Raw genomic sequence first — 12,896 nt, 5'->3', positions numbered from 1 at the left:
ACGAAAAGGAAAGGTGGTAATATAGGACCAGAATGAATTATTTAGGATAGTCCAAACGGAAAAGGTCCTGAGATTCACCAAAAAATAAACAAAAAACAAGCTGAGGAAAAGAAAAATACTTACCACACAGCATGTTGGACACTGAGTTTTGTAGGACAAAAACTTGCGTATACAAAGGGAACAATCTAGAAAAAGGAAATACGTAATTTTTAAACAGGCATTCTTCCAAATGTAGTTCAACATCCTTACTAGTTTGGGGGGTTTTTTGTACAATATATGCAAACTATTCCACAATACACCAATATTGAAAACACACCATTTTTCCATAGAATTAATATTACCATTGTAGCAAAAAAATCCATATTTTATGCAAGCATCTTTCAACATTTAATCTCAGTCCCTCTGTCAAAAGCAGATGTTTGCTTTTGTTTCTTTAACACAAGACAAGAAAACCTGAGTCTGCTACCACCGCTAAAAGCAGTGTGTTTGCACTGCTCACTCTCCCACCACCACTTTTTTTTGACATCACTAATGTTGGATCACTTTCACCTTCCTGCATAGCCCCAGACAAACTCTCTATCCCCTCTTTTTCCCAGGTGTTTCTTCCCCTTTCCAAAACAATACCAACCTGTTGTTGAGGAAAAAGGTTAAAAAGGATGTGAAACAACACTGGAACGCTGAGAGATGGCTTAAATGTTTCCCAGGAAAACCAAGTCGTATCATCATCAGAGGATGCTTCCATAGACTCTTTGGTGAAATATGGCATAAGCTTCATTTTGTCACAGTAAATTCCTGAAATTATTCTGCTTTCTCTACTTATCTATGAGCTTTCATAACCACTTCAAGATATAAAAAGTTTCATCACTCTCCAGCAAAACCAACATTCACTTACTAGATCATTACTGGCCAGTCTCAGCACTTAATACACTTAGCAACAGCTACCTAAGCAGATATATTTCAAAGACCCTCTGTGAAGGATTCTGAAAAGCAGCAGGAGCATTAATGCACTAATTCAACACTTAAAGCCACAAATCCATTTAAATACTCAAAAATTACATTGTATAGTAAGATATTATATGGGGGGAGGAATCCATAAAAAAGAAATAAACTTTAACTGAATGAATATGAATCAACTTACAGATCTAGCCTGCCAACATCCGACAACCAGTCACCTTCAGGAAGCAATGGGACTGACCTATGTTTGCAACCATCCATGCTCATAGTCAGGGTAGCTGAAGCATGTTCGAGGATAATAAATCACATAAGCTCTTAGTGTTTGTGCCTAGAGCTGGCTCTAGGCTCTGCGCCCGTGCAGAGAAGATAACAGCCTCGCAATTCTCTGTCCCCAGTCCCTTCTCTCCCACTTGCCTCCTCTTCCTACAGGAGAAATAGCCCCGCCATGGCCCAGGTCTCAGCCTGCCATTCCTGAGGTAACAAAATAGGTCTCTGTCTACTGTAGATGGCACATACACCAAGAATTAAATGGTGCCACAAAGTTCAGTTCCATCTGCACTGACAGACCAAACCTACCTGCAAAACCGCATCTACCAAACGAGTTATAAGACTCAGCCGCAGCACTATATTTCAGTATACAGAAGAGAATCCCAAAGTATGAATTTAAGCTGACAACCATCACTGGATGCTTAATAACAATGACAGAGTGAAAGTATACAAGTCACTGCCAGCAAATAACAATCTCTATTGAGTTTAAGCTGGAAGTAGCAAGGTTGTGAGAAGAAAGAGGAATAAAACAAGCTTGGCACAAGGAAAGTCAGTAATGCCACAATTTACACACCACACATCGAAGACCATAGGTGTTTTTTTAAGTGAGCAAGCAATTCTGAAACCTGCTTAGCTGGAAGCACAGTAGTAATTTCAATACAGATGTAAAGAAAGGAAAATCCTGGATGACAAAAGAGAGCTCCCTCCAACAGCTATAGCCACTTCTATATGAATAAGTCAAACAGACCCACGTTCCCCTGCCCACCTTCCAAGCTATGCTGGCCCCAGGCCAGGGCTGCACTCGCACTGGGCTGTGATTGGGATAAAGGCTCCAACTGCAGCACGCTGCTGATTCACCAGGGCCAGCACTGCTCCAAGCACCAGCTCCATCCCTTGCTTTGGGGCAGCGCCCTGACGGCAGAGGCAGCAGAACACAGAGCTGAGATACCCTCGACCACCGCCTGCCACCAGCCCCTGGCTGGTCCCAGCCACCTGGGTTCCTCAAGAGAACAGCACGTTTTAACACCCCGTGCCAGTGGTCATGCCCACCAGGCAACTACCTCAGCACGAATGGACTGAGTTTGTGAGACAGAGGTGTAGGACACACACCTGAAAGGCAGGGCACATGGGCTCAGGCAACCGCAGCTTTGCGGCTCTGAAGAGGCCATTTAGGGCCAGCACAAAAACTCAGATCCAACTGTCCCAGCCCACACCATATTGATTAACCACATCCAGTCCTCTCGGACTGAAAGTATAAGAAATCTCAGTGCCACAATTCATTCTCCACGTGGGGAGATGTCCATGTTACAGAAGACGTCCCTCTTCAGATGCTTTTATTATGTGAAAGAAATATGAATGGCACATCTATTCTGTCACTAAAGATATAATCCAAAGCACTGTGGAAGTTAAACAACTACTGTCAAGAGAGCTACTGAGTGCTACCAGTCACCCAAGAATGAGCAGGGGAGGAATTTTAAGGGTCTATAGGTGCAAACAGATTAGAGAGATGATAGAAGCCCTGTAATAGATCATTAAGAAAAACAGAAAAAATTCTGCAAGCAAATGTATTTCATCTTCATCTATTCGCAAATAATCACCCATTAATGGCAGAGGGCTTTTTTCCTCCAGCTGTACAATCCCAGTGGACTGAAGAGATTACACAAAGACAACCAAATAGAAAATATTTCACGAAATCTTGATTTATTGTAGAAAACTTAGGCTTGCTGCAATTTGCGGGGGGGGGGGGGGGGGGGGGGAATTAAATGTGTAATCTCTTAAAAAAAGAAGGGAGACAGATTCTTTTTGAAGTTAAGGGCCTCTGAACCCAGCTGTGTCACAGGCAGGCTGAAATATCAGCAACTCTAGAGAATTTCCAGTGCACCCCACCACAAATATGCTGTTTTCAATGGTGATAGTTTTGCCAAGCTAAACTAAATTTCATTGCCGAACTACAATGTCATCCTTCATGTAAGGAAGGGGAAGTGCTATAGTTTCTGAACAAAACAATTATAAGCATTTATTTTAACATGAGAAAAGGCAGTGCACTTCCTCCTCATCTGACTTTCAGTAAACTGCTTTGCTACCACACTCCAGCAGATATCGGCCTGAGGCAGACAAAGCGACACGGAAAATGTTTGCTCATAACACTTAACAGTCTCTGCCATACAGCTTTGCATTTTGTTCTGCCCTCAAGACGTTCACAGAATCATTGAATCATAGAATGGTTTGGGTTGGAAGGGACCTTAAAGACCATCTAGTTCCACCTCCCCTGCCATGGGCAGGGACACCTTCCACTAGACCAGGTTGCCCAAAGCCCCGTCCAACCTGGCCTTGAACACTTCCAGGGATGGGACCTCCACAGCTTCTCTGGGCAACCTGTGCCAGTGCCTCACCACCCTCATAGTGAAGAACTTCTTCCTTATATCTAATCTAAATCTACCCTCTTTCAGTTTAAAGCCATTACCCCTTGTCCTATCACTACACACCCTTGTAAAACGTCCCTCTCCAGCTTTCTTGTAGGTCCCCTTCAGGTACTGGAAGACTGCTGTAAGGTCTCCCCAGAGCCTTCTCTTCTCCAGGCTGAACCCCAACTCTCTCAGCCTGTCTTCATAGGAGAGGTGCTCCAGCCCTCTGATCACCTTCATGGCCCTCCTCTGGACTCAATCCAACAGGTCCATGTCCTTCTTATGGTGGGGGCCCCAGAGCTGGACGTGGTACTTCAGGTGGGGTCTCACGAGAGCAGAGTAGAGGGGAAGAATCACCTCTCTCGACTGCTGGTCATGCTTCTTTTGATGCAGCCCAGGATATGGCTGGCTTTCTGGGCTGCAAGCGCACATTTCCAGGCCATGTTGAGCCTCTCATCAGCCAACAGCCCCATGTCCTTCTCCTCAGGGCTGCTCTCAATCCATTCTCTGGCCAGCCTGTATTTGTGCTTATTTGTGTTATGAAAGATATTTAAATGAAGAATTGTAGGAATAGGTGGCGTTTAAATGCATTAATCCAGACAACATGTGTTTGTGCTGTTAGAAGGGTGCAACCGTAACTGCATGAGGAAAGGTCGCTGGCTGCTTCACAGCTTTCATCCAAAAGAGCCCCTCTGCAATACCTCACAAGAAAACGTCCTTGCTGGCTAAGCCACGAGTAGAAGAGCTACATGTTTTGTAAAGGATATAAAGGATCAGTAATCTCTGCTCTACATGCCAGTAAATAATAAGTGGTCAAACGATTACTTGTCTCTGAAAGTCTAAAGGAGAAAATCTTTTATGAGGACATTTTTCAATAGTTTTCTGTCACTCAGATAAGGTGCAAGAGGATTTTGCCAGCCCATAATGCCCACAAGGTCATTCGCCAGTCCTGTGCTTCCTGGGAAAGAGGTATGAAGACCAAACCATTCACTCAAAATTTCTGCACGCTGCCTTTGGCCCTACTCGTTTGCCTTAATCTGTCAATTGAATGGCAAGTCAGGCTTAAGTGGAGTCACAGGGACAAGACACACTCCCATCACAGCCACCCCTGTACTCCCTGGAATGTATGGGAAGGTGCACTTACATGAAATACGTTAATTCTAAATTCCACAAAACCACAGGATAGAGGAAAGGACAACGTTACTGCCCCTTTATTGACTTGCCACAAATGCCCGATTTAACTTGGCTCTTATTCTTGAGCAATTTTTATTAAAATTGCTGTTTCTGTGCAATTGTTATTAAAACTCAAGTAAATTTAAACTGCAACCACCAAGACAATACTGATGTATTGAGTGATCATCCATACAATACAACGTTAATCACAGGAGGCACAGATTTACCACGAAAAGGAGGCACAGATTAACAGTTTTGTGTTGATCTCTATGAACTTAGTTAGTACTCATGAAGTTAGTACGCGAGACAGTAGGATGGGACGAGTCCCACAAGAGCAAGACATTTACACAGAGCACTTTCAGTGCAAGAACTAACCGTACTCCTTACGCCATACTTACAGTTATGCGAACACTGTGGAATGATCATTGCAATGCTGAAGTAATCAAAGCATATCCCACACCGCAACAAGTCATCCACTGCCTGCAATGAAAAGCCGAGGTCACTGAACAGCTCGCGGTGGGATGTCTTACGTGAACGGCACGCTAGCGAGCGCGCACCTCCAGCCACGTACTCTTTCGCTGTATGTTCTCACACTATGCAGATTAAGGTAAATCGCCTGCATCAGGCGAGGGCGGATTCTGTGTCAGGGCGTTACGGCCGGCAGCGCTGGCAGGAGCGGCGGCAGGCTGCCCCGCGCCCGGGCCGCCCTGAGCTCGGGCCTGCTGAGGGCCGGCGCTCGGCCCCGCGCGGGGGCACGACGAGGCCCGGAGGAGCGGAGCGGGCCGGGCCGGGCCCTCGGCCCGCCGCCGGGGAGAGCCACGGCGGCCCTCCCCGCCCTGCCTGCCGCTCGCCAGCCGCGCACCTCGCGGGGCGGAGGGGGGTGCGGTGCCGGCGCGGCTCCGCCTGAGGCCGGGGCACCCTGCGGGACGCTCCCCGGCCGACCCGCTGACACCCGGGCCGCCATCTCGCCCGCCCTCTCTCTCTCCCCCTCTCCCGCCGTGCCGGCATCAGGCACCACCGCGCCGCGCCTCACGCACCTTCAGCGGGGACAGGCTCGCCGGCCACGGCTGCTCGGGCACCGGCAGTGCCAGGGCCATGGCGGCCCGACCCTCGCCTCACGCCCTCCTCAGCCCAGCCCGGCCCGGCCGGCAGCGAGTCCAAATCCCCCGCCCTGAGCCCTGCGCGCCGCGAACGGGCCGCGCTTCCGGCGGCGCCGCGGCTGCCGGGAGCTGTAGTCCGGACGAGATGGGGCCCGGCACCGCCCCGCCGGGACCGCGCCGAGCCCGCCCGGGAACGGGCCAGGGCCGGGCCAGGGCCGGCGCCAGGCCGCCTCGCTGGGCCGCGGCGGAGCCCGCCGGCGCCTCAGCCGCGTCTCCACCGGTGCCGCTTGCTTATCAGCGTGCACCCCGGTCCGTTCTGGTTCATCTCAACACTCTCTATTCCCAGTTCCCTTCCAGGGCCTCTGCCCGCACGGCTGTGTGGGCAGCCTGGGCCCCGCCGAGCGGGGCGGCCCTCGGTGGCCTCGGTTGAGGCCGAGCCCTGAGCCTGCTCGTCCCGCAGCAGCTGCGGCTCCTCGCTCCCGAGGAGAACGGGGGAAAATGAGGGAGTCGGCACAAAACCTGCCCCGGGTGTGAGGCGCTGGCGGGCTCAGCCTCGGCCTCGGCAGGTGACTGAACCGCTGTCCTCAGCTTTTGAAGGTGTGCGCCTGGGGAGGCATGCCTGCCCACGCCGCCAGGCATGGCAGGAACCCAGTGCTGAGCCTCTGAGTAGCCTTTCGAAACTGTAAACTTCCCATGTCACTGCTAGAATACACGCCATTTATCATTTTCTAACAACGTTTAATTAAGCACCTACTTGGGAAATTTTAAAATCCTATGGATTAGTATTAACTGAAGCCATTTTTCAGCACCAAATGCATCATCATCTACCAGGCATTTTCAATACCTTCCTCTCCCCTTTTTAATGCACATGTGGAAGTTACCTCATAACACAGACATCCCCAAAGGAGCTAAAATAATGGCACTGATTTCTATGCATTCATCGTGTTCATTGAACTCCCACGGACAGCTTATGGATGCAATACAGTCCTCAACCACTGTGATAAGTTGTTTACTCGGGTGACAAATGAGACGTGTCAAGCCCATAAGCTAGATGTGCGAGTCTTCACCCGTATCTTCCAGGAGATGTTCATTTAAAAAACATCGAAGACACTTGTGTCAATGAGCTTTGGCAAAGCGGTCCCCCACCTAACTTCCCTTCTACAATTAACCTACTCCACCACCTCACGACCAGACCTGTTTTCTGTTTGCGTGGCTCCGTACAGGTGTACGTCAGCCCTTTGCTATGGGAACGGCCTTCTGCACAGACGTGCACAGGGCTGTGCTGGGTTGCCATGGAAATGGGCATCATCACCATCACCTCTGTCCTGGGCGCGGACAGAGCCAGCTCTTTGATTTCCGCAGAGGGGACATCGCAAAACCCAGGCTAAAAATACACAGCCTTATGGATGAAAAACAAAAAAATAGCAGATAGCAATGATCGTGGCTGAGTACTGCCGATGCAGTTTCAGAAGGTTTAATAATTGCCTGGGAGTTTGGGGGAACTTAGCACATTGCCAAAGTCACGTAGGAAAAAATTGCAAACCAGGTTGCACTGTCTCAGTGCAATTCAAATTTCAGAAGCCAGCCATTTACGAAGGCCCGCACCAAGGCTATGCCACCAGGCTCCTGTTGTGCCCATCGCACACGGTGCTCACTGAAGGAGAGCAACGTCAGTCCCCTTGCAGATATTCCGCTGCAATACACTGATACGCTTCACTCCACACTGCACACTGTTGATTTTCCTGTTGATTAAATTTGTTGTAGCAGCAGTTTTTACACACACACACACACACACACACAATGCCTATTTAACTATTTTATATATTAGTCTGCAGAACAATAATGTCTCACTTTGCCTCTTTCATTTCACAGGTTTGTTTTAAGCACTTCACTTTTGTATCTACTGGTGACTCAAATGTGGTCGTATCTGAAAACCTTGCACACGCATGCCTGATTTTTCCTATAAGATGAGTTTTTGTAGCAGTGTCATTTCCACGGTCTTACTCCTGATTTGTGCTAGTCTGATTTTTGAATTAGATAAAATAAAGTCAAGCTCCATGAACTGGCACTCAGTAATTCTTTTATATATATATATATATTTTATATATATATATATATATATATATATATATATATATATATATATGTATATATATTTTATATATATTTTATATATATTTATATATTTATATATTTATATATATATATATTTATATATATAATATATAATACTTATATATTATATATTTAATTTATATAATATATAATATATTGTGTTGTATTTTATATATATTTATATTAATTTATTTTATATATTAATTAATTTATTTATATATTTATATATTTATATATTAATTTATATTATATTATATATATAAATATATATAATATTTATATTTTATATATATATATAAAAGGTACTCCATGACCCACATGATGGAGAAGGTCAGAAGAAATGATCATAATGGTCTCTGCTGGCCTTTACATGTTATGAATCTCTGAATTTATATATTTGAATGGATCTGATTACTGTCTGACATTTGCCGAAAGTGCTAGAATTTACAGAATAATTTCATTGCCATTTAAGTGCCCTTTCTTTTCACCTTAAGGAATCCATTTCTTCTGCTTTCTCTGTGAGCTGTGAAAAATTAATGTATCAATCTCTTATGGTTCTTTTTCAATTTTCTGTTCTTTCTCTTCCCTCACGCCCACTGCAGATCTCGTTCCAGGTTCACACACCTTCTGACGTGAGCTTATTCATTGGCAATTAACTCATCCTCCCCAGGAACGGACACAAGGGTTTCATTACTACAGCAACATGTTTATTTTTTATTTTGGTAGACTGATGAATAGCAAAGGGCAACGATTATAGCTGAGCACCATCCACACAGGTGGCTACTGAATAAAAAGCAACTTAAACTATTTCCACGGTAAAAGCACCATATAAAAAAACCTGGAAAACCTGTGCTTTCACCTAAATCCTGTACGACTCAGAAGTTAGAGAGCATCCACCTTCTTAGGCAGCGTGGCCCAATTGTCCCCTCAGCCTGCAGTGAGGGGGTGAGCTGAGGGCTGTGGGTTGCTCCGTCTCACGGGCAGCATTTAGCAGAGCCATCCTGCAGTGCCTCTGGTTTGCGGTGGCTCTGCACTGGGGGATCTGGAGAGACAGGACGGGGCGGCAGGGATGGAGCTGGGTGCCATTACCACCCAGGGGTCTCGCCCCACAGAGGGGCAGCCGTCATTTAGAAGCAGCAAAGGACGTTTCAGTTGGAGCTCCGTCCGGCGGAGCCGTGGATGCCCACCCAGCCTTGGCGGCTAAAGGAGCGTGCTTATTTGCGAGCATTTTCCCCGTGGGGTGCAGCCCTGCGGGCTGTCCCACAGCAGCTCTCCCACTGCGGGGAGAGGCGCGGGGAAGCCCCTCACCCCTCTCCAGCCGCACCGGACTGCCAGGAGAATTTGGCCAGGCAGAACGCTCCCGCCTGCTTGGGTGGATCCTGCTTGACCATGACGGGTCCCAGGGAGCAGATTTAAACCCAAGGACTCCCACAGAGTGAGGACAGTTATCCTCCTCTGTAGGAATGCTTCCCGCTGTTTTATTGGCACTTTGGACTTTGGTGTAGCAGTATTAAATGGGCTTATTTTGCTGAAGTACCAAGTTACAGTTTGTTATTATACACAGAACACCAAAACAGAGAACTTACACCCTCCTCCCAATCCCCTGAAATATTCATTTAAATTAAAATACCAGTAGGTACCAACCTGCATTTCTATAAGCTTATTGCCATGTTCTGTTAGCAGACAGAAATGTATGGAAAAGCTTAGTAGGAGGTGGAGTAGCCTGACAAGAAGCAAATCTCCAAAACCTACTTATTTTTCTATGTACTGTTGAGACAAAGAAAATATTTGAGTGGAGTTTTACATAGTTCCCAGCTGGTTGTGCACAACTTAATAATGTAAAAACTGCTTGTTCCCAACGGTGCTCCAGCTTCAGCGCTGCTTACAGAACTGGTGTTTTTCTCCGTGCTCTGACAGACAAACGGCTTGTCTTCCGCTGCCCTTCGTAGATTGCTCGTAAAACGAAATACTCCTCTATGATCTGCCTCTCATATGTATGTGTCACTGGACATACTCTGTGATAGAAATACAAATGCACCATGGAGACAAGCCTCTGGGACAGGAGCATGTAGAGTGGATGAAAATCTGCAGAAGAACATGCTGTACTTCAAAAAAAAAATCAAAACCCAAATCATAGAACATTTTTAATTGATTGCTTCTAAATATTGTCAGAGATTCCTTAACATTTAAAGCAGTGGAAAGTTTCTCATCATGTCATTCCCAACTAAAGAGGAGAAGAGCCTAAATACCATGAGTAAGATTGTTCAAAAACATTTAACATTGACCTAACTCTGCCCTTACGTTAAAGTTGGCAGTAATTTACTGATTTCTACGTGACTAAATTTAGTCTGATGTTGAGAATTTTAGAACAAAAAAATCCCACCATGAAGTACTAACTCTTGAGACGGGACTATATGAAGTCCCTGTCAAAGCAATCCTTTCAATAGCAATCTGAATTAAATATTCACCATGCCAACCAAAATAACAGCATTTCAGATCTAACATCTGCCAGTGCAGATAGCCTGAACAGCCCATCAGACCAATGCAAGTTAACCAAGACAAGGTTTGGCCCAGAAATATAGCTAAGACCCAGCACTCATCCAAAGAGCTTTACTCATTCTTTCTGGGACTGAACCAAATGCACAGCACTGATCAAAAGCCTGCGGCAACACGGCAAAGACGTAGCATGTAACAGCCTTTGCATAAGTCATGGGCCTGTGAGAAGGCTTAGCACCGCAGCGTGAGCTTACTATTTAGTGTCAAAAGTTACTTAGGTGATAGCCAGCACATCAACTGGCATCATCATTTTGTAATGAATAGTTTTAGCTAAAAAACATATCAGTAATTTATATTTTGTCCTGTTTCTACTTGCAAAGTTTTGTAAGCAGTCGAGACTATGAGCTACAAATATATATATATATTTTTAATCAATACATACAACCTTTGTCATTTATCAAGTCACAAGGGTTCAAACACAGGGGGTTTAAACAGAGCCGCTGCTGGAGGTAGAAGGGTGTATTTATTTTAAATGTCCAGTAAGATGTTTCTACCCTAGTTTTATGCTACAAGTGAAATGTAATCCAGCTGTGACATTTATGGCATTAGTAACAGTTTTATTTTTTTTCTTCAGGAATCTGTTTGCAGTCTGTTTCCCTCCAAATCAGGCCTTTCAGGATGACAGAAGCGAAAGAAATGACATCGTTTCCCCCTCCTCCATCAAATGCTCCCTGCAGCCTTTTGAAGCAAGAAGACAAGAGAGCCCGTCCAGGGGGCTTCAGGTGGGGAGCGGGGTCCCTCGCGCTGGGGCGCGCGCAGGCTGAGGAGCCGCAGGAAAGCTCCCAGGAGCAAGCTCAGGGTGAGCCAAGCACGAGAGGGACTCGCGGCTCATCTGCTCTTGATGATACTTGGGGAGAACCTGTCTATTCACAGTGCAGCGTCAGAGTCAGAAGGAGTTAGCAGAGTAACTCGGGCTGAGAGCTGCAGTGGTACTTCAGACCCCTCCTTTCGAAGCACACTACCAGCGCTTCTTAAGAGGTCTGCTGTTAGAGTTTTATATGGAAAGAAGCACATAAAGCTCAGGTCAAAAGACTCTCTAGAGTGTATTCAATTTGGCTGCCTTAATCTTCTAATAATAGTCACTATTACCCAGATTGTCATATAAGAACTCATATTGACTGTTAGAAAAAAATGCAGACAGACTTCTCGGGCATGAAGCCGAAGAGTTTAAATGAGACATATAAATTACTTTACTGAAAAGTTCACTCTGGAAGTATGGAATTATTTTACAGAGCTAAATCTCTCTCTTCTTTCGCATACCACAGCAGGGTACTCAGCGTTAGAACTGGCCTGGGATGGGGTAAGAACACAATTCCCGCAAGCATGGTGATGCTTGGTTCTTCCTTCGCACGTCCCTGAGGGTTACAAACACTTTTCTGTGACCTTCCCAGGACCTGGTGCAGACCACAGCACGTTAACACCTTGCAAGACCAGGATATAAATATTTGAAGTACTGCGCTAATATCAATGTATTTATCCTCTTCATATTCCTACAACAGAGACAGCATTTTCTGTTTTCACAGGCAGGAAAACTGGGACATTCCGATGCTCACTGTCAGCATCTAATTCCTAGCAAATGTCTAGTACTTGTGCCAAAGTTCTCTTTTCTGAGACAGAAAGAGCTATCCAAAGCAGGAAATTTTATCCTTTTTCCCCTTCTTACTTCAAGGCACAATCTGAAATGGTTCATTAAAAAGAATAGCATTAATCTAACAAGATTATGCAGAATTGTTTTCTGTCATATCCTTTTCAGAGGCAGGAGGCACTGAAGAAATTTAACATTTCTGCTTCAAGGACTTTTCATAGCAATGAGATGATGCAGTTTTAGAACTTGGACCAGACATTGTCAGTCAAGCAGCGATGCTCTGTGCCGCTCGGCCCTTAGCAGCTCACAGGATCAAAGAACAACGTGCGTGAAGTGGGCCGGGTTGTGCGGGTGGGCATTACGGCAGCGCTGGCTCGCCAGCACCGTAAGAAAGGGACTCTCTGTCCAGTGTGTGCCGTTTCATTGCTGAGTATTTTAGCTGAGAACAGCATGTAGTGAAGAACAGCATGGAATAAAATGTGCCTACACTGGTATAAAAGACCCTGCTCAATCTTTTTAATTTAAAGAAAGCAAAGGCAAGGAAAAAAAGTAAGAAATACATAAATAGCAAATCAGGAGGTCTATGTACATATTACTGTGAATTTGAGGTGCTTTGTCCTTAGCAAACAGAAAATGAGCTCGTGGTGCTTTTCACTTGGGAACGAACACCGGTTTGCAGCACGACGGTGGCACAAGCAGCCAGAGCCGGGACCGACTGAGCGGTGTGGGGGAGTCAGGCCT

General features: G+C 45.9%; 1 protein-coding gene and 1 long non-coding RNA gene across 3 annotated transcripts in view; one reads left to right on the top strand and one right to left on the bottom strand.

Annotated features, from left to right (window-relative positions):
• RAD18 (RAD18 E3 ubiquitin protein ligase) overlaps window positions 1-6,193 on the bottom strand; it is a 60,313-nt gene extending 54,120 nt beyond the window's left edge. The window contains exons 1-3 of one of the 2 annotated variants that reach the window (XM_072876230.1): window positions 5,837-6,193; window positions 5,198-5,279; window positions 124-185 (exon numbers count right to left, since the gene is read on the bottom strand). In XM_072876230.1, coding sequence (XP_072732331.1) covers window positions 124-185; window positions 5,198-5,279; window positions 5,837-5,896 — 204 coding nt within the window. In that variant the 5' untranslated portion in view covers window positions 5,897-6,193. The remainder of the gene's footprint in view (window positions 1-123; window positions 186-5,197; window positions 5,280-5,836) is intronic. The other variant, XM_072876229.1, reaches the window with a different exon arrangement.
• Window positions 5,289-12,610, top strand: LOC140658173 (uncharacterized). The gene is made up of 3 exons (XR_012044624.1): window positions 5,289-5,406; window positions 11,145-11,369; window positions 12,324-12,610. It is a non-coding gene; the product is annotated as an uncharacterized lncRNA (long non-coding RNA).
• The last annotated feature ends 286 nt before the right edge of the window (window positions 12,611-12,896 follow it).

This window comes from Ciconia boyciana, chromosome 11, assembly GCF_034638445.1.
Source record: "Ciconia boyciana chromosome 11, ASM3463844v1, whole genome shotgun sequence".
Taxonomy (NCBI): Eukaryota; Metazoa; Chordata; class Aves; order Ciconiiformes; family Ciconiidae; genus Ciconia; species Ciconia boyciana.
Note: the sequence above shows the minus strand (reverse complement) of the source record. Positions and strands in the feature narration are given on the sequence as shown.